Source organism: Labrus mixtus, chromosome 17 (assembly GCF_963584025.1).
Source record: "Labrus mixtus chromosome 17, fLabMix1.1, whole genome shotgun sequence".
NCBI lineage: Eukaryota > Metazoa > Chordata > Actinopteri > Labriformes > Labridae > Labrus > Labrus mixtus.
In genome coordinates, this window is record NC_083628.1 from 14,241,209 (window position 1) to 14,264,304 (window position 23,096).

General features: G+C 39.0%; 1 protein-coding gene across 1 annotated transcript in view; it reads left to right on the top strand.

Moving 5' to 3' along the window:
• The window catches only part of nsmfa (NMDA receptor synaptonuclear signaling and neuronal migration factor a), a 49,218-nt gene that overhangs the window by 11,293 nt on the left and 14,829 nt on the right, over positions 1 to 23,096 (top strand). Inside the window, 5 exon segments of the mRNA XM_061061472.1 lie at positions 4,773 to 4,834; positions 5,095 to 6,003; positions 7,074 to 7,146; positions 16,487 to 16,539; positions 18,906 to 18,995. Coding sequence (XP_060917455.1) covers positions 4,773 to 4,834; positions 5,095 to 6,003; positions 7,074 to 7,146; positions 16,487 to 16,539; positions 18,906 to 18,995 — 1,187 coding nt within the window.

Genomic DNA, 23,096 nt, shown 5'->3' on the forward strand with positions numbered 1-23,096 from the left:
ACAGATCTCCCTTTCACATTGAAGGTTAAAGATTCCACTCTTGCACAGCCAGTCTCCTCATGTGACTCATTGTTTAATTATGAGCTGGCCCAACTCATTGAACTTGCACCTTAACCATCTTTATATATCGTCTTTGACCCATGATCATAGAGTAAGTGGCGGTCTTCACGGGCTTTCAGAAGCCCCTTAGGATGTTAAAAGCCCTTCAAGAGCCCTTTAAGTGACACAAAGGATTTTAGGGATGAGTTGATTTTCAAAGATGCATTTTGTCCTGCAGATAAAACTGAGTCAGCTGTCACTTTTATCTCTTTCTTCCTCATTGTCCTGACTGTGCACTCTCTTTGTCTAGCTCAGTTTCCTCAAGTCTACTCCGTCTTTCATTTTTAATATGCCCAGATTTTCTCCCTCTACACTCCTCTTCCTCTCTGCGGTAATCCCATCTCTCCTGCTCAGAAACTCCCCTCCCTAACTGGTGTCTTTCCCCCAAACCCCTGTCACATGTCTGAGAGCATGCGAGACGAATTTCATATCCGCCTGTCAGGCTCCTTCCTCTCCTTCACCTTCTCCATATCCTCCCTTGCATTTACTTTTCACCTGACTATGCAGTATGTCTGACCTGTGTACCTCATGTTTTGTGCTCACATGTCACATAGTCAGTCCAAGACAATTACAAGAGAGAACACAAAGAGAGGGTTTGTATAATACATGGATTGAGAGGCCTTTTTTCTCTTTCTGTTTCCACTCATATATAATGGATTATGCAAGCCTCTTGCACCATTGTTAGCTGATTCTAATCAGGCCTGTTGAATAATAAAGCATGAGGACAAATTGAAAACATCTCAGAGCATCAGAGAGACACCTGCTGATTAACATGTACACTGCATTGATTACAATATGTTGTTAATGAGACTTGTTACATTGCATCATGCACACAAACAAGCACACACATGCATTTTGATGTGTTCTTTTCTTGCCGTTTCTCCTGATTTGCCCTTAATATATTATTCAAATATCATACAAAATGACTTTAAACCATTTAATTTGATAGAGACAGGTCGCAATCTGCTAGTGCCAATATCGAGTCAAACAGCACTGAGACTTCTAACCATTCATATTACTCCACTTCAGGTGAAACTATAAAATCAAAATCACAACTTTTTTTTCCGCTGTGAAAGTCTTTATTACGCTGATTTGTGTTCAAGTCGTACTTATTTTGAGAAGTAACTTTTTAATTCCTTATGCTAATTAGTTGATGCTATATAAAGGTGTACAGTGCGGTGATTGATGGCTCAGCTCAAATATGACTCCTGAAGTGCTGTGTGAATTAGCAGAGTGCAGATTCTCTTCTGTTCTACTGTGGACTGAACCAATGCCATTTTTTTCGGTAGGTTTGATGTTTGTCTTGGTCAGTGGAAGGGGCAATGCAGCCAGGTCTAAACTGTGCAACTTTGCCTCCAAATAACGTCATGGTGTAAATGGCAGCGCTTTTGTACAACAAGGTCAAAGATTCTCTCCAGTCATTGCCATGTTTTACAGTGGGGTCGTTTGACCTCTGTAAAGCCTCTGTTACTACATGTGGCTCTGTGACCAAATGACTTTGCCCCACCATTATGCCTTTGTGCGTTTGCAATGCCAACGAATGAAAGTCCCACTTTGAACAAGCAATGTAAAAAGGCCTTACATATTTAATTTTCTCCAATGATGAGGTCCTCTCTCTAAAAACTTAAGGCAGCCGGTCACATACAAAATACACAGAGCTGAAGGGTTTGTTTGTGTGTGTGTGTGTGTGTGTGTGTGTGTGTGTGTGTGTGTTTGCCTTCTATAATGGACATACTTTAATGTTGACAGAGCTGTCAGAGAGTCAGAGAGGATGTGTGCACTGATTGTGTATGTGTGTGTGTGTGTGTGTGTGTGTGTGTGTGTGTGTGTGTGTGTGTGTGTGTGTGTGTGTGTGTGTGTGTGTGTTACGCCATCACCTCTGACACTCGCTGTTGAAGCTAATATGGACAATTTTGTGAACACATCAGAGTATTTATCATGATCACATCAATAAAAACATAATAAAATTATTCATAATGCTTTTCACACTTTATAAAAAGAAAACAAGTATGCTGACTCAGCTGATCTAATAGTCTGACTGTAGTATGTGTTTAAACTTTCTAATTAATATACTGAGTAAACAATGCAACCAATGGGTTAGGGTTATTTTAGAATCTACACCAACCCAAAACATAACGTTGACGCATTCTGAGTAAACAGCTTTGCTGCTGGTGTTATTTCTTCTGCAAAGGGGAAGTTTGGATCAATAATCTGGTGATAACAAATCCAAGTTGCTGTTATTCCTATGAAAAGTAGTAAATGAGCAGTAGCAGAGTCAAACAATTAGGTCTCACAAAAAAGGAAATAGGTCCTTATAGCATTGCCTTGACAGTAATTTACAGTTGGTTGATAAACAATAAGACACAGCCTATTTGGGAAATTACAATGTTACAATTCACTTTATCCAAAGCGACGTATCAGAGAGTAAGTACAACACTAATCCTGTCATACACCGCCACGAAGCAGCGGGAGCAATGAGGGGTTAAGTGTCTTGCCCAAGGACACATCGGACATGTTGCCCAGCTGGGGATCGAACCCTCAACCTTTCGGTTGAAAGCCGCCCACAGTCTTATCATGATCCATGATTACATTCTTATTATATCCCACTTCAAGAAAGTCACTATTTTTTCTCTTTGATTCTTAACTATAATCATTAAACGTAATGGTTGTTAGTGTGGAGTATTTACTCTCATTTTCATTAGTGAGACAAACATTGTAAGCACATCTTTAAATCTTCTCTTTGGTCATTTTCTACTCTTGTCATAAAAAGAGGAACATAAGGAGGTCAGTGCCATTCAACTACAGGACCCAGGGCTATTTTATTAGTACTTGAAGCCCTTTGTGATATTATGTGTGGCTGAATGGGTATCTGGAGACTATCCATCTGTCTTTGACAGAATAAAAGAAAAAAGACAAAAGGGAGATTAACACTTAAGCACAATGGTTATGGAGCTACCATCAACATCTGATTCACATCTCCATGCAATGTACTTGAGTTGCATTCAAGGTCAATAATATTTCTTGAACCAAACATATACTATACTGTACATCCCCAGCTGCAACCTCTGGGACTGAGAAATTAAGCCAATGCCAATATAGAGTGACCTCCATTAAAAAGTCCCACTTTTATAACATAATTAAATGTGTCTACAGCTTGTTAAAGAATGGTTTAGTTTCTTTTCCTAATTTCTCTATTCAAGACAACTGTACAAAGGTTGAAATCCTTTCTATAGTTTCTTCTATAACTAACCTGCTCACCAACAGCTACAGAAGGAAGCAGGAACTGCTACTGACAGCTGCCTTAATGTTGCTGTTGGTGCGTTAAAAACATCATGTAAATTATACTTGGATACATTAGCTCATGGGTAAACATATCCTCTGCCTCAGGTCTGTTTCGCCTGTGCATTTTGACTAAGGTCAACTCGGAGTTTGTTTACATCCGGAGTGGGGTTGGAGTAGTAGAGAGAATCACTCCCATGATTCCCCGCCAGCCTCAAGGTCATATTACTGTTTTGATTGAGAACCCCTGGTGGCAGAATTTACATACTGTGCGTTCTAGGCTTTAAATTATGCATGCAATGGAGCATGTTGGCTTAGGGCAACAGGTCATATTGCCAAGATGCTGACAGGTGACTGCTGTTACTGCTGAGTTTTGGTATTTTCTCATGCAAATATTGGACATATAATGTGCTTGTTCTACGTATGATATTACTAACAGACATTTTACATTAGTGTGTGATCAAGATTTTGAGTGAAATCTGTCATGATATTATTCACACGTTAGCACTGATAAACTGATAAGGTATCAGTGATTGCGCTTACCCCCTGGTTTGTGAGCTTGTTGGTATTTCTCATTCAATGATTTTTTTTGTGGCAGCCAGTGCATAGAAGTTAGGTTGTTGACTTGTTGTTGGCTTTTCCCACTAAGGAAGACAGCAGGCTGTAGTAATGAGAACATGAGCATTTTGTGTCGTTTAGCTGCTGCTCTCTCAAGGAGGTGGGTGCAAGTTTACAATGTTCCATGACCGTTATCTCTTAGGTTCTTTAGTTTGAACATCTCTTTTTAGTATCTATTGCAAAAGTATCTAATTCTATGGGAAACACAACAGTTTACTAGTTCACGCACTAACTAGTAAATAAGCCACAAGTTTATTTACTGTTTAGCTTTGGCAATGGCTAAGAGACTACTTCTACATACTTGAGACATTAGAAAGGCAGATGACAAACCAATGGTTGATGTCAATGAAGTTACGTCTGTTATTAATGCAGTCTTTGGTATTTCCATATAAAGATTATCTGTGTGTATGAAACAAAGAAGACAAACACACTTGTGTTCTTACAGCTGCAATGACGTCTACCAACAAAAACTGAGGTCATTTTAAGAGATTAAGTCAAAGCATTCCTACCCTCTATCTCCTCTGGCTGTCTCATACTCAGCCCCTCTTTGAGTCTGAGGCTGCCTGAAGTGCGGAGATAAAACAGCTGCATCTTAATCTGTGGGTGGCACAAGCCCACAAAGAAGGCAATTAGCTCTATAATTTACAATTCCCTTGCCCTGCTCTTTTCTCTCCCCTTCCATTTTCTCTCCTCCCTCCCTCACTTCCTCTTGTCCAACCATGAATTAATGTCTTTATGTGTTTCATGTGTGTGTGTGTGTGTGTATGTTCCTACAGAGCAGCGAGAGCATTTGGAGAGTACCTGTCCCACACACACCCTGAAAACCGAAACGGATCAGGTCAGCGTCTCAGTCCATCCCTCTATCCTGCTCTGCTAATTCCTTTGTGGTCCTTAAGCCTCCCTACACCTGCTTCACCTCATCCTCTGCTGAAATGCCACGTAGCGATCATTAGTGTATAACAGCTAATAACCAAAGAAAGACTATTATTAGGCCTATCTGTTTCATTCTCAGCTTTACTCTTCCCCGTTTGTTCTTTCTCTTTAGCATCCTGGTCTCCGTGTTTAACACTAACATTTGTCTTTTTGCTGTCATACTAGCCCATCTTCTGTGCGAAACGTTGGTGGGTCCCGACCCGGAGTCACCAAGTGACAAGATTGGCCCAAACAACAACCACCTCCATCCTACCTCTAACAACACCAAGGGCTGTGAGAACAACAACGAGCCAAGCCCGGTGAAGCCCCCGCTGGGCTTACTCCAGGCACCTCCCCCTTCCATCACCATCTCAACCAAGCCAGCACGTCTTTCCCTCGAGCGCAGCTTCTCAGCCGAGGAGGACCAGCAAAAGAGTGTTGAGTGCACCCTGCAGCCGGCCCGTGTCTACACCATCACCACCCAGCGTGGTATGCTGATGAGCAGCAACCGGGGCAGCAAGGAGAGCCTAGAACTGGACGTCCTAAAGGAGAAGTCGGGGAGTGGCAGGCTGGGATCCAAAGGTGGCTTGGTCCAGCCCTCCACTTCCCCTTCTTCCACCTCATCATCGCCAACCCAGCACCACCATGCCAGCAGCGGCCGTGGCACCAGCAGCAGCAGCGGGAGTCATCATCATGGCAACCACCATGGGAACCACCACCATCACGGCGGCATATTGGGCCCCAACACCCCCTCTAGCAGTGGAGGGGCAAGTGGAAGCAGCAGTAGCAACCAACAGCAGCAGCAGCAATCTTTAAATATTTCTGGATCCCACCATCATGTATCACACCATCACCACCATCACCTGTCTCAACCCCCGCTGCAGACCTCTGTCAGCGCCCACAACATCCGCAGCTGGGGTGAAGGTGGAAAAGGAGAGGCTGAGTGCAGCGGGCTGGCCTGTGACTCATGCGGTGGCGCCCCCTCGAGGAGCCAGGGCTCCTTGGATCTAGAGAGCACGTCCCGAGAGGCAGGCAAGCAGCACCGACGCCTAGAACGGATGTGGAGTGTGGACCGGATGACTGGGCTGGAGAGAGGTGAGAGGGCGGAGAACACAGAGAAAGGGAGATGCGCTGAGGTCCAAACACGTACGGGAGGGTTTGTTCATGACGAGCCCTGTGGCTGGAATTGGCGGTGTTTGGTACCTGACCAGAGATTAAATAGTATTTGATTCATTTCAAGAAAAAAGCAATGCAAACATAATAAGGGAAGAGCTTTGGTTGATCAATGACATTAGCTGTGATCTAACAGTAGCTAATGGGCTATCAAATATGTTATTATATGCTTGGTTTAGGGCTTGATTTTCTCTGTTTATTTTGGGTTTTTTTTAATTGCCGAACAATTGAGAGATAATGAATGATAATGATTGTCAAACACCATAAATGTATACAACTTGCTACATGAAACACAGTATGCCAGCAGTATGACATCAACATCAAAAGAGCAATTCAGCTTCTATACCTGAGTATGACATCAGACAATGGCCGCTTGCGTTTTTTTAATATGGTTGAAAGTGTAGTTTGTGTGACAGTTAAATTAGATATGAGGACTGGTTGTATTTTTGAGCCTCTATAAGATAACTTCAATGGCAAAAGGCTATAAATCACACACCCTTTAGTGAGATACTTTTTTATGAAATAACTAAACTTAAATGTTTATTTTAGGTTTTTATAAAGGTCAATATTAAGTCATTTAACAGTATAAACAGTTGTATTAACCGGTCCAAGGTTAGATGTAGGTTTACATGAAATCTATTGAAACAGCCGTTTGGTTTAACCTACAGAAGGCTACTGTTTCAACACAATTTCAAATCTATTTCTTCTCAGGTCTGGTGGGGTGAGGGTTTGATGTTGGATGTGACATGGTGGTCTGTATTTCTGCCTCTTCGTCTCCCCGTGTCACTCCTCTGCTGTCTCCTTCTGTGTTTCTCCCTCTCTCCATTTGTGGAGTTGTGGACTGTGAAGTGCGGTTGCTGTCGCTGATTTGTGCTTTCATATTTCCAATATATTTATTACCGTTTGTTTTGCTTTTATATATACAAAGATATTTCTTCAATTTTTTTTTTTCCACTTAACCTTGAAATCATTATCCTTCTCTCTTATTGCAGAGGACACTAACTGGTTCCCCAAGGAAAACATGTTCAGCTTTCAAACTGCCACAACGACCATGCAGGCGTGAGTGTTGAGTCTTCAATCACACATGAACCGTGCATGTGACGTGTCATATTTATGGTGGATGTTCTGTCTGAAATGTCCAGTGTGCTTAAACATACAGTACTTAGGTGCTTTATGTCATTAACTACAAATTGCATACATACCATCACCACAAACAGTTGTCCAAAGCATGCTATATGTTTAAAGATTGATTTCCTGTCCCCCAAGCTGCCATTGATTTTCATTTCAGTAATCTATAAACTCAGCTAGCAGACCTTTAAAGCTTGCTCAAGGTGAACAATCCATCATAGTGAACATTTTGTCAATCTTTTATTTTTGTCCAAGTTAGATTATTTGAACTTGTTGGCGCTTTTCAATGTCTATTTAACAATTTTACTGTTGCTCAACAGAAACACATGATCCAATTCTCAATTATTTTCTATCAACAAGCTATTTAAATAAGGTTGTAAATTGTTGAGCTAGGCTTTAAGAATCTTTTGACCTGGCATTCTGACAGACTCCAATGTAACTTTTGTGTACAACAAATCAAGGTAAAGAAGCCTAAGACTCCACAGCCATACTGCAGGAGCAGCTGCTTGACACTCATCATTTTTAATTGGATTAAAGCTGTGCTTGAAAGCTAAATGCTCACATCAGCATGCTAAAATAGTTGGAACTACAAAGCTAAGAGGCCGCTATTTGCTAAGTGCTCACATTAACATGCTAACATGGTCACAAATAAAAAGCTGCTATTCAGCAGTTGTAATTTTTACTGTAAACCATTTTAGTTTGCTTTGCTCACATGCTAACATTTGCTAATTGAAATAGCACTTAACTTTAAGTAAAGATGAGGCTGTTATAGAATTGTCTAAGTTTTGAAGATACTAGTACAAATTAAAGCAATTCATGTATTGAATGTATGAGAAGCATTTCACATGATTGTGGCTAGAAAGGAAAGTTGTAGGATAGCCAAAAGGATATTTGAATGTATTTGCCATGAATGTTCTGTGCTAAATTGCATGGCCCACAATCAAACAGTTGTTGAGACATTTCAGTCAGAACCACAAATATGAACTAGACTAGAACACTCAGGGTGACAACAAAGTCAACAAGAGTCATCCTCTTAGCATCATGAATGTCTATAGTTACATTTCAAGGCAATTCCTCCAACAAATGTTTGAGATGTTATTTGAAAATGATTGGCCTTAACAGCAACTTTTAAGTTAGAAAAGAGGGGCACTTGTTTGAGGTAGAATTAAAGCAGCTAAAGTATGTTGGTCTGTGTGACTCTGAAAACTTTGACGCATATGTGTGAGCATGATAGCAAGCCTACATTCTGTCTTCAAGTGTCCTGCAGCCTTATAAGATATGACAACCTCTTCATATCAAAATGTAAAATCTCTAGAAGCTTCTCTGTCAATGTTTCCTTGGCAGTTTCTTGAAGCCTTTGACATCTTGTCCTCATTAGATTTGTGTTAAGAACATGTTCAGAACACAAAGTCAGACTCATCATTTGGTCCCTTAAATAATCACAAACTTGTAGCAATCATGTTGAATTGCGAGTTTACTTTTTACTCGTGGAGGTCAACAATGGCACACTCTTTTTTGTCTGTTCATTTCGCCTATGCCAGTTTTTCCTCTGTTTTTTTTGTGGGGGTTTTCACTGAGTCCTCACCTGTTTTTTTCTCCCTCTCTCCTCTCTTCATTTGTGCTAATTCAACATTGGACACTCAGGATTTCGTAAGTATACTTCCCTTCCTGCTTGCTATTTTTATTAGCTGGCTACTCCTTGTTCCTAGTTCCTCCTCCTTAACTCTGACGTCCACCATTTAACCTTCATTCTCGGGCCGGGTCAGGCCTCTGGTGGGATTGTCCGTTTCTGGCCTTACTAACAAAGACAGCACACATCTAAACACTAAGAATCATCAGTCATCATCTTATTTACATTTATGGATTATCTGGCAAAAAAGAAACCTATTCAGGACGAATAATGTCTTTAATTAATGTAAAAGCAGTCAAAGGGGAATAAATTGAGTTAGAGGACTTTCAAGCAACAGCAGAGATAAAGTCCAGTGTAATCCACTGCAGATGAGTATGCTTGCCAAGCACAGGTCAGAAAAATGTCCGCCTTTTTGTTGGCTGACCTCAACCCTGTTAGCTAACATCCACCCAGCAGCTCTGTCAGTTTGGCACACACACAAATGAGACCACAGCAACAGATAGAGTTTGGCAGTTCAAGTTCTTTGTGGCTGTCATGTTAGTACATTAATCCTGCGCCACAGTCTTCCCCAGAACAGAATCTGTGCTGGCCGATCATTACACGTGTTTGGAACTGACGGTGACAATTTGAACAAAAATCATAGTGCACTTATATTTGATCTCAAATGAATTCTAGTCAAACTGTTGAACCAGTTGTATTCAAAAGAAGCCCTTTTTCACCTAACTAAATAAGTCACACAAAACCTGGTTAGATAAATAGCAGGTTAGCCCAAAGGATCCCTGTAGGCTAGCTGAGAAGAAGGTTTAGCAAAAACATTCTCATCTGTAAACTGAGCCAAGCCTTGACATTTCATACTGCACAACCCCAGCTCTCACCACACCTTCACTAACTAAACCTGACTAACCAAAGCTGTTGCAATACTTTCTAGTTATTTACAAGTTGACACATGCTAACATCTAGCTGCTAGCTTAAATCAAATGTAGAGCTCTTACAGTAGTTAAAAGAATAAAACTAGTGAAAGGATATATTTTTGTTTCATCAACAAATCCCATGAAAAGGCCAAAACCAATAAAATGATGAGTTCATCCTACTGGAACGTACAGTGTAGCCAAAGCCCAATGACTGCTTTTATTTCTAACTGGATAACAAGCCCTCAGCCATATGTTTACGAGGCTATACAATGGGTTTTTATTAAAAAGGAATTGATAATGGGCTCCAAATGGTGCCAGTGCACTTTAATTGCTATGCCAGCTTGCACATCATCATCAGTAAAAAAAAAAAAAAAAAAGGAATTACAGTACAAAGGGTGATATTTACAGAGTTTTAGGTCGACTGTCTGTTTTGCAGACCTTTTGGAGGTCTTAGGTCCATGGTTGTACTCCCGCTGAACAGTGCTTTTAGGATAAAGTCATTGTCAGGAGAGCAGCAAAAAGATGATGGTAACATTATGATCCATTGTGTCTTTAAGTGTTTACCTTGTTCACAAAGCTTGTCACTGCTTTTGAACATATATGGTGACAACACAAAGTTTTTACTACAGGCTTAAGGCTAAGTGCATCAGACTGGACGGGAAGACGGGACTCATTGACATGGATAAGCTAGCAACACTTTTATGGGATTTGTTGACAACAAGAAAATTACAAAATATAGCAGCCTTACCCTTTAAAATGACTTTTTGTTTTAGGGGGGAATTTGACAAGCCACTTTCCACAACTTACGAATTGCACACACAAACTCAATTATGTTAAGCTTTGTTGGAGATGCTTTGTCTCTGGCTCTGTATTTGCTATTGACAAATGTTCATCAGTTTCACAGGATTGCAAGATGGCATCTTTCCTGTTTAAGGACAATTAAGGCTGTTGAAAGCAAAATCACACATTGACAGTGATGCATTTCACACCATGTTTGTACTTTGACACATAAAAGTCCAAACTGAGCACATTGGTATCACTCTTCTTTGTGAGCTAGAGCATTTTTGAAAGTTTCAAGACAACCAAATTAAGAGGCACGTAAGCCTACAACAACTTTACTGTCTTATTCATTAGTACAATGGCACAGTGCAGCTTCAACACAAAAAACTTTAACACATGAAAAATCAGCATTGTACTGACGCTTCAGAATGTGCACTTTAATTGGAGTTGCTACTTGAAGCCAATTACGTCCAGGAGCTAAATGAGGAAAATGTAAAAACAAAATCTCACCATATCTTTAAACTGTTGATAAATGATAAAGAAAATAGTCTTTAACTCTTTCCGTGAATGACAAAAATGGCAGAATTCCCCCAAAACAAACCACTTGTTAAGGAATTATATCTCATGCTGACACCTCATAAGACATATGAGGTCACAAGATCATTGTCGATATTGGCAGAGGGCTTAATTCACATGCAGACACATTTGTTGCAGCTATGAAAAGGAAATACGCTTTAAGCTGAGGATGTGATTTGATATCAGGTCTTTATATTCAAAGCTAGCTGCTGCCTCCCTACAACAGCCTTCCTTTCACAGCCAAATAAACCCTGCAGCTAAATGCCCTGGCATCAGCCTCCCCACACTATCCACCCCTTGCTCTTCCAGCATTCTCCCTCTCTCTCATCCCTTTAATACTGTGCCACATCCTGGCAGGGCTTTCCGGGGATTTGTGCAGAGAAAGAGGAGAGAGAGGGAGCAGGATTCAGCAGAAGTCATCCAGAGGTACGCTGCCCCTGCCGGGGTGTGCTTTGCTTGAGCGCTGTTCGCGCTCGTTTCCGGCTACAACTACGTTGTCTCTTCTTTACAGCCGTGTCTAATCTGACTGAGCCTAAGAGTCACAACGCAATTCAAGAAGGTGTGTTGATGTCAGCAGCTTTAAAAAAAGGATCTGCTTACTGGTGCTCTGCTAATATTGCCCATATTTCCAGTCCAGATCAGTACTGCAACAGTGGATTGGATTTTCCTCAGACAAAACTGAAAAGATCAAAAGCTCTGCATAATGTCTGGATGGTAAAAAAAAAAAAAAAAAAAGAAAGTTTTGATAAATAAAGATTATTATGCATTATTTTTTAGAAGATGTGGATTAACTGTACTGATGATATCTGATCTGTAAGAATGGTTTTGTTACAAGCTTTAAAAGATGGATTTAAGGGGAAATGCAGGATTCAACTGCAACTTTAAAAAACAGACTAAAAGGTGAATTGTTATTGCAACTTTCCACCATAAATAATAAATATCTAGAAACAAAAAGTGTAACAGTTTAAGAGCTTAATCTAGTTTATATGGGAAAGTAACATTTCAACACTATTGAAAAGTGAATCTGTAACCCTTAGAGGAGTAATGACATCAGTAACAAGTTCAGAAAGCGTCCCACTCAGACCCAGATGCTCTGTCACACGAGGCAGATGGTGAATGTGGCACCATGCAGTACATCTCAAATCCTTTGACATCTCAGTGTCATGCATCAGCGTTAGCACATTAAAATTGTGTAATTTCATCAAAATGAGGGATTTGAACATTGGGGGAAATTGTTGAAAAATAGTTTTAGGGACACTGTGTCTTCTTTGCTCTGAGGAGGATATATTAGCACTCAGCCTGTAGGTTTTGAAACCATCATCACTAAAAAAAAAAGAAAATCCATATCAAACATGAAGCGGTCAGATGTAGTTGACACAAAGTGTACTTTTATGTCACATTTAGAGAGTTCTTGTTGCTGGTTACCTTGTGGATCAACACTATTACGACATTTTATTATGACATACATGAAACAGGCAAATTGAAAAATAGTTATAATGAGAAACAGAGAGTTACAGTGAGATACAAAAAGAACGGCAAAAGGGAAGGCGGACATATTGTTTTTAACTGAAAGTGGAGGTGCATGGTTTCTCTAACTTTTTCTCTCTTTCTTTTTAAATCTCATTATCTGTCTGTACACATAATCACCGTGGGCAGCTGAGGTTTAAGCAGGGCATTCAGGGTGAAACATGTTAGGGTGACTCTTTGTGTAAGATCTTTCTATCAAAGGAAAGAGTAACAGGGATGTAGCATTAATAGTAAGTTCTACTTGCTTCTCTTCAGATCACATGGGGAGATGTCTGTTGCTTATTAAATAAGCATTGATGTTCATTGTTTGATGTTGCAGGTTAACTTCTGTTCTGCTGACATTTTAATGGAGGTGAAGCGAGGACAGAGCGACTCCAAATACTTTTTCTCTCTCCTTTTATGTTGCTCTATTTAAATGTGCTTCTCCAGCACTAGATATATATGGAGCTGATGCACACACACACATCACGCACACACACATTACGCACATACACATCAGACACAAACACACACACTTTCACACATACACACACACACACACATAGAGCACATGGTGAGATCATTAATCATGAGTGTTTACCGCTATCTTGGTTTTCTGTGTGGATGCGACATGGGAGAGAGGGAGGCAGAGAGATAAAAGAGTGTTTATCTGGGGCTCTTGCATAGAACATCATGTCAGACTCAAGACAGAAAGTCACAGAGAAAAACTACTCTAACCATGCTGCTTTGTTGTTACTTAAGACACTAAATGGATTTTAAGAGGAGCATGGTAAAGTAGAGCCTTTATGCACTTACTCAAAGACAGAGATATTGTCCTGTCAGCACATTTAATTGTTGCTAGGAGACATTATATCCCTTGTTGACTTTTAGGAGGCTATCACAAATAGTGAAAAACCTTGCATAATTGAAAAAGTCAAAATTTGAAATGTAGCATGTTAGCTTGAACATTTTTGTTTACATACAGTTAAAAAAATGAAGCAACATCAATGTAAATACTTTTATTTTATTTACCTTTGAACAAATACCATATTTTGTAGGTTCATAAATATGTCTGCTACTTTACGGTTAAACTTAAGTGAATAAAGGTTTCTTAGGTTAGCATTATACAGAGCTATACCATGCATGAAAAGGAACAGGCTACCCAAACATACGGCAGCTTAGCTAATAAGCTAATACATATTCCTTAACTTTTAAAAATGTGCAGTGTTTTTATCTTTAAACATATCTAATAGCCTATACATCTGTAAGTGTTGGTTGAATGTGAATATAAGGCTCATTTTAGGAAAAAGACATTTTATACCAAATACTGACAGGTTGAAAGACAAACTAAACATCTAGCTAGTACGCTAACTTTAGAGTTTGGAAATAAATAAAACATAATGAGACAAGACAGCTTGAAAACTTTAATTTCTAGGTTTATAGACGTCATTGTCGTTTACGGTTAATTCAATTGTATGTGTGTGAAGAATGGCTGCTTAATAAGATTCATCCCAATAAGGTTACTATTTTGCTGAACGCAAACTATTTCAACAGGTGTTGAAAACCAAAATGTTCAGATGATTATCTTTGACATTTTACATTATTTTTGAGGTGTAAACATGTGTGTATGTTCCAGGTGAATAACATATGTGAAAAAAAGGCTGCTCACAATAGCAGAAAGATAATCTATAACATTAACTATCTTGCTTTAAGAAAGACAATAGCGTAAACATCCTTGTAGCCTAGCTAGTTAGTTAAAACACGTTTCCTTTTTTAGAGTGAAATAAAAACTGGACTTATAGTTTTTGAAACATCAACTTATAGTTGATCTCTTAAATAAACTTGTTTTCTCAATTTGTTAGTGTGAAGTAACATATATGATAATTAAGGTAGCTCACATTAGCATGAGAAGATCTATAGCTATTACTATCATGCTTTCAGAATAGAAAGAACCTTGGCTGAACATAAATAACATATGTAGTGTTTTTCTCTTTGAATAAATAGGCTTAGTTTATTCTCTAGGTTTATATTTGTCAGTGTACATTCCAGGGTAATAAAAGTGTATGTATGTGAGTAAAAGGATGCTCACATTTGCATAAAGACAATCTATACCACAAGGCTGACCCCACAGTGGGTCTCCTGATGAATACAGATGTAGACAGGCAATATTTTTGTATAGAGCATCATTAGCCCATGATTAGCCTCAATGAGATGCAGTAGTCAAGATACTTTAGAACTAAATTTGAATTAATGAAAATAAAAACAGCCTGCTTTGTGCAACCAGGGTAAAAGCAAGGATGCAACATTTGTTTTGTTTATCATGCAACAATATTAAATGAAACCTGACCTATACAAACAGGTATACAGTATAATGCACTGTGTGTTGACAAATCTGATTTATGTGCTGTGCTCTTAAGGGAAAGACACCATTAATGCAGTGTTATAGTTCAACCGAATGCACTTAACCGGACAGTATAAATATGGAGATTTGGGATGTTCAGGGTCAGCAGCTGCACATTCTGACAGATGCGGGGAGCCTATGTGAATATGGAAGTGATGCAGTCACAAACAATGCAATGAGATGAATCTCAAAATAAAGCCTTCAAGGGAGAGAATAACTGAAGTGCACTGCTTCTGTCACACCACTGTGTGACTTTGAAAGTGCTGGAAAATACAGTAATAATCTCTGCCGTTTCTTTCTCACTAGCTTCATATTCTAAATCATCAAAACTTCATTCATCATTTATACTGTGATAGAAACAAATACATAAATGAATACAAATCTAAAACTGATGCTGATACCAGGAAAGAAATATATGGGGTAGTGGATCACTATTTGATTAACTTTTGAGTTCTTCTTATTACAATGAAATTTATATTTGGAGCAGCAGACAACACAACCAACAGGAAAGGGCATCCAAGTTTGACTCTTTTCATTACTGGCAAAATGTTATTGCCATTTTTTATGAGCATTGTCCAGAATTTAATAGAGCTAGATCAGTGGTTAAAAATTGTGTCAAAAGGTCTAAGAAGAGCTTTTTCAATGTGTTTGTTTTGTTCATTTCTCTTTGTTCTGTCAGTTGTTTTGTACCGCCTGAGGTCCAAACTGTACCATTTTTCATAAAATTAATTCAATTGATTGAAAAATGTGAGACATTTGGGTCGCGATTTCTTTGTAAGGTAATGGTGGTGGGTCCTGAGGATATCCAGTTGAAAAAAACTGAGCTAGATGACTTATAACATGTTACAGTTTCCACAGAATGCTCAGTACATCTTTGTTTACACCATTTTCTTTGATAATGACCAATCATAAGTCCTTAATAAGTCTCTATAAGTTCATATTGAACCTTTTGGCTCATGCGTAGTCAGTTCTTCTACAGTAGCTATCTGAACATGCACAGCTTTTACAGCCCCAAATCATCTGCCTGGAAATGAGTAAAGAAACACAAAAATCCCTATTAAGCACCAGTTAGGCAAACATGAACTCCCTCTGATGCATCATCCTCGCCTTGGAAGCAGCTAAGAGGAGTAGATCAAAACCTACAACACACTAAATTGGGATTTTCCTTTTGGCTGTTGTTACGTGAATGGATCTCCTGGGTTCCCCTGAATGTACTCAATATAGAAAAGGTATTTTGGTGGTACATTAAGCCCACACTGTACCTGTGGAACATGTTTTGAAAGTATATTTAACTCTTAAGGTCTCTTTTGTTAGAAATAAAAGCTTGACACTAAACTTTCCTCTTCCTGTCTTTCCTTGTTTTGTTATTTCCCGCCCACCCCTCCCCTTTTTTCTCTCTTTTCTTTACATTTTTGTTCTCCCTCTCTCCTCTGTTATCCCTCCTCTGCTTTGATTTTTATTCTCCACCCACAGGAACTTCCGGAAGCATCTTCGGATGGTGGGCAGCAGAAGGATTAAAGCACAGAGTGAGTCAGAGATATGTGTGTGTGGTTGAAATGTTTACTCAAATTGACTGTAATGTTGTCCACCCCGCCATCATCAGTGGGTTTGTTTTGTTGTTTGTTTGTTTGTTTGTTTGTTTTCTGCTGCGTTTTTGCATGAGTGTGGTAACAAATGCTGCTGCTTTGCTGAGATTTTGTCACGCTCTTGTGTATTTCCTTGGGGATTATAAATTCATGAGTGTGTGTCTGAGACACCAGCGATGTGAGTCTGTGCATGTGTGTGTGTGTGTGTATGTGTGTCTGGTGTGTGTGTGTGTGTGTGTGTGTGTGTGTGTGTGTGTGTGTGTGTGTGTGTGTGTGTGTGTGTGTGTGTGTGTGTGTGTGTGTGTGTGTGTGTGTGTGTGCATGTGGGTATATAATTGTATCTAGTTGTTTTATTCCTGTTGCATCACTTTGAATTGTTTGGGTTTTGTTTGGTTGGTTGTAAAGTTGGAAGACAAAGACTTGTTTGTCGACCGCAAAAAGCAAAGTGATGATTCATGAAGATGGAAGTGTGTGTGTGTGTGTGTGTGTGTGTGTCTGCGTGTGTGCCAGTGTGTGTGTGTGTGTGTGTGTGTGTGTGTGTGTGTGTGTGTGTGTGTGTGTGTGTGTGTGTGTGTGTGTGTGTGTGTGTGTGTGTCACTGGAGATCTGTTTGACCAAAAAAAAAGATATTCTTTGTTCTGGATGTATTGTTGTTTCTATGGCAATGTGAGTGCAGTTTGTGGCTTCACTGGTTTTCTATACTGGCTTGTCTAGTGTTTTGACTTTGACTTTAAAATAGAATTTAGTAAAAAAACAAAAAGATCCACAAATAAGTAATCTATAGTTCTTCCCTAATCAATCATGGGACTTCTATGAAACTTTCTAGGAGTAAATATGGAATCTTTATAAATGCAGCTGTCTTGCATGACACTTCAGTTTTGACTCTGTGAACTCATGTGAAGAAGCTCTTAAACACTTCAGAGCATATGTTTTGTAACCATTATCATAACGAAAACGTATGCAATTGTTCTGATAAACATCAAAACAGACTTGAAGAAATACATTTTTCTACATCTTAAAAATATGGAAAAACTTTACCTTACAATTTCTTGGAATAGAAAGATGCAATCAAAATCTATGATTAAATCCTACATTGATAGTAAAACTGTAAGTATGGCAAAACATTTTGTCAGTTTAACTGGATTTAAAGTTTAGCCTAAAAGCCACAGATCTGTAAATCGAGCTTATCATTTCCTGGGTTGCATTGGATTACTCTGATCTTAAATGTTGTATTGTTCCTGCTCTAGCGGCACCCTGAATGAGTGGCACGGCTGTTCAAAGGGCACCCATCGATTTCTGTATACGTCACCTACCGTATCATTGCAGAGGAAAATTATCAGTCTTAGCAGATTTGTTGCAATGTTGTCTTGTATTAAAATCCAAAATGTTGCCTGCTGTATAAGAGTCATGTTAAAGTCTCTCCTTACCTTTAAACTTCTTCTGGTGTTATCAGGAACTAGTTTATTATCCTCCAAAATGTCACTTCTGACTGAAGTGACATTTCTCATGATAAGGCTTCCACTGTTTATTGACTACAAAGTGAAGTGACTTATATAGCTGTCAAACTGGGCCTAATCAAGCCTGGGACTTAAGAGATGTCAGAGCTTAAGTTATGATCACAGATTTGTGATGGTAGATCACTAAATAGGACAAAATGTTTTGATCTGATTAGAAAATACATTTCTAAAAGGAAACCTTGAAAGAAGTGTCCTTTTAATCATGAAGGAAAATGTCAAGTTGACCTCATGGATGTGTCTTTTGCTCTAATGAAAGGACCGTTATACATGAAGAGAACAAGTTGAATGAGCAGCAGATTGAAGAGCGAGGCATTAGCACAGATCCGTCAGCACATCAAACTACAGGGACCAAAGAATTTGGTGCCGTAAGGGACACTGTTGATTAACCGTGTCGAACACTTTCAAGTAGTCTAAAAATATTCCAAAGCTGTAATTACTGTTCAAAGCAGGGCTGATGTTATCAGAGTTCTCAGAGCTCAGAAAATCTGTGAAACAAGAAAAGTTGTTTTGAATCAATACCCCCGATTTTATGGGCTGAAATGAGCCGCAGTAAACTTTCAAGGGATGTATATGATTGTTGGCAAACTGTTTTGTGCGTTTGATGGTTTAATATGCAGGCAATGTTTGTGCAGAGGAGGGATGGCATTGTATGTACTCTATATTTGTGCACTTGTAGCTGCATCCGCCTTTGCACTTCTGTGTTCTAGGTGGTGAGTGTGTACGGAAAATGGGGCCAATTTAGTGTGTGTGCGGCGTGTGTATGTGACTATCTCTCCCCCGCCTGTACTAGTGTTCGCTGAGCGTAGATCGAAGAGTTTCAGCCGTTCCTGGAGTGACCCCACCCCTGTCAAGACTGACTCTCCTCATGAACCCAAAGACAGTGAGTTCACACAGAACACAGGCACGTGCACACACACACACACGCACACACACACACACACACACACAAACACAGACAAACAGGTTCAGATCATAGACAAAAATGGCTAGACATAAATGTTGCAATAAAACTGACGAAAAAAGTATTTAACCTTTAAGTAACTCCTGCAACAGCTTCTTCCCACATGCCATACGACTTTTGAACACAAAAAAAAGAATCTCTCCATTCCCATCCTCTAACACCCACACAGGACTACCTCACTGGACTGTGCAATACAATATAATATATTCATTACACATGTGCAATATATTTATTTTTTTTATAGTAATTTTATACATAGCTTCTTTTTGTACCTATTTATATTTGCACCTTATTTTTTTATTTTTTTTATGTAAATACTTGCTGCTGTTTTATCCTGCACTACAACGAGCCTACTGCAACGAAATTTCGTTCTGATCTGCGCTGTAAGGTACAATCTATCGTAAGTGACAATAAAGAAAAATCTAAGTCTAACTTGCAAACTTGACAATGCAAACATGGATGTTCAGTATTGTTTTTTGTTGGTGTGTATGTTGAGATGGCTCATGATATTTCACATTGGAATAGTAAGCCACCAGGGATGTCTGAGAGCTGACAAGGACATACACCTGAGGGGAATAGAGGTTTTAACCCATAGACTGCATTAATAATTGATGTAGCTATACCGTGATGTCACCTGTTGTTTTTTTGACTGCCGTTTTGGAAGCCTTGCACTTAGCTATACGGTGGGGATGGAGAGCACAAGGGGTCAGCAAACCTCAAGTTTGTAAAGCTATTTTGTTCTCGTGGCTAATTAATTAGCTGTAGGGTGAGCTAGTCAACTACTGTACAGTGTTTCCCACATAATTATTCTGCATTTGTGGTGGTTGCTGACCAGAGTTGACCAGAGACTGAAAAAGCTAAGAGAGTTAATGACATGAACAACAGATATCTGTTCACATAAAACAATTAGCTCTAACATACCCGTGGCCTGCTACCATCACTGTGGGGAACATATAAATATGTAACACTGAATGACTCAACAAGCCAGGTATTGCAAGCACAGCATGCCCGCAACTAAATTCTAACATAATAGTCTAATTGTATTTGATGGAAAACACCGGAGCATAGACTTCTTGATGGCCTGTTAGTTCAATAAAGAGCAAAGCACTCCATATTATTTACCCAACATTTGTATGAAAAAATCCTTATAAGCCACCAACAACACAGACGCAGCTAAGAGAATAAGTCCAGTGACAGAATAAGCAGCAGTGACACGTTGCAGACAGTAAGCAGCACCCACTTGCCACTCAAAGTAATCACGCCCTTTATTATGCATAACTTACAGGCTTAACTCAATTTAAACTGGTTATTTTTGTTAAACCTCAACCCACACTGTTTTCATAATTAGGAAAATTAGGTAAAGAACCAAAACAGCTTTTTAGACTTGGCTTTGAACATATTTGATACGACTGTAATGTTTGGCAGTTTGATATGGGGCGGTATGGGAATGCACTCACTTTTGCAGCCTCCCCTATTGGCCACTTAAGTAACTGCAGATTTAGGCACTTCCATTGGATTTATTTCTTAGCTTGATAAGCTCCCATTTACTTTCTGCTTGCTCAGAACTTTTCGTTATTAATTAATTTCAGCAGACAAGTGGCTCATACTGTGTTGAAAGCCACTTAACAGCATTGCCATAAAATAGGACTGGTAATCAGCACTTTGATATACGAGCTGCCGACTTCCAGTACAGCTGCATTCAGCTGGTTCAGGCCATATCATTTGTAGCCTGAAATAGAGGTCAACCAAGGAACTGTATCAACAAAGAGCAGGACCCTGTCAGATACTTACAGTAAATACCTCCAACTGCATCAGTGTAAATCACAGTAACACAGTACTTTTTACAAGCAAGTACTGATGTAAAGTTCATTATTTTTGGGCCCTGTTTGACAATGTACTATCAACAGGAACTATACTTGTTTCCATATGTAATGATTTGGCATTAGTAGTTACTCTTACAGTTTTGTACACATGTCCTTTTTGTCATTTGTTTTACACCTTTTCTTGTACCATTTTATCCAAAGAGTAACTTGCATGGCGTTATATCCAGCCTGACATAACAAGTGAGTAACCTCTGAATTCACTCATGATTAAATTATGAATTCCAAGCCTTATAAACTATGATGGAGCAAATTATACTCATTAAAATGTAAAAATATATATATATATCTGAGATTCAAGTAAAAGTAAAAAGTCTTAATATTAAAATAATAAAGTCATAGTTTAACTAAAATAAGGTGTAACATTCAAAATAACATAGAGGCTGATCATAACCTAACATTTGGACTTTAATCTTGTAATAATTTGACTTTTTGTGTCATATTAAGTGTTTGCTCATGTAATATAACCACTTTATTCTTAACATGTTTATTACTGTATTATAAGCACTTTAGGACTCAATTCTCAAAATATCTGTTATTTAAAATGCTGCCCTAATAGTTGTAATAAATGGGCATGGACTAAACTGCCTCTGTCAAAAGTTTGATGGATCTTAAAAACCATTAGTGTGAGATCTGTGAGGTAGCAGCAGGCTGCTTGGCTAGAGAGCTAGTTCCAATGTTAGATTCATATGGCTCTGACTTCAAAATCACATATCAATGTTAGGAAAAACAAGATGTAGTTGTCAGTGATTAGGAAAACAAATGTTGAAGTTTTTATGGGTTTTTTTAACTGTTGTGATAGCAGATTAAGATCATTCAAATTCAGCAGCAGCCATATTGGTTGTTCACTTGGTGCCACAATGGCGCTTCTCTGCAGAGTCATCAAACCTGACCCATATTAGATGAAGGATTGATATTGGCCCAAAAAGGGACAGAATGGGGTTAAGACACATCTGCCAGAGAACATTAAACATGAGCTCTCGTATAAGTCTAGTTAACAGGCTGCTATATGGCCAACTGGCAGGCAGCATTACATGACTTGTATTTAACAGTGATTTTATTATTGATAGTGGTAGTTATTGTTAAAGCCACCTTTCATCAAGCCTTTACCAAAGCATCTGCAACAAAAAACAGACAAATCCCATATATACAGCACTTCTGATATGAAAGTCACATTTTGTCACTCTAGTTTTATAGCCACTTCCTGGTTTTGGCAGATCAAGAGCACACATTAAATCCTCAGACGTTCACACATTAAACAATCGTTCACACGTCCAAACTGACTGTCTCTGCTGTGACTTTGACCCTGTCCATCTGTCTCCTTATGACCATGGGTCTTTCTCCAACTTTGTGACGCTCTCTCGTTCTGTGAGTATGTCTTCCAAACTGGGAGTGTGTGTCTCAGTCTGAGTGTAGATGGGTGTCTGAGTGTCTGAGTGCAAGGACGTGTGTGACGTGTGTCCACGTGTTTCTAAAAAGGCTTTGGGTATGGGAATCAACACTGGTTTGCATGTTTGCTGTGTGTCTATGTTGGTGTCGCTGTGGTTTTATGTTTTTCTCCACCTCCATCTTCAGTGTTTCAGAGTGTGATGAAAGATAGATGAAGTATTGATGACAGTGTAATGGTTTGTTTGATGCCTCATTCTTCTTATCTGAGGCAAAGCTATTGTTCTCTGGAGGGCTGACATTAATTCTCAGTCTTGCTTGTCATTTTCCTTTTTTTTTTTTCCATTCTGTTCTGCTTCAACACCCCCTTTCAAAGTGCTGTTTCCCTTTTTTGAGTTATATTCATTAGAATGTTTACAGAACCTTTGAAATAGACACTGACTGATAATGGATATTTGAGGCTAATTGCATCTATTTGAGAGTTTTGAATTATCCTCTTATAATTCATTAGCACAAATCAATATAGATGGAAATAAGATATAATATACGCAGGAAAATGAAATAAGAGGATATTTTTACTTATATGACGCCATTACATTTCATGCCTTAAACTAACATTGTAATTAAATTTATTTTTGGAGCATATTAATTAAATAGGCTACAGCAATGTAAACAGAAATTTAACCCAATGTGCAGGTTGTACTGTATTTATAAAAAGTTTGCAGGTTGTAAAAATGCCTCAGATTTTCAAGCA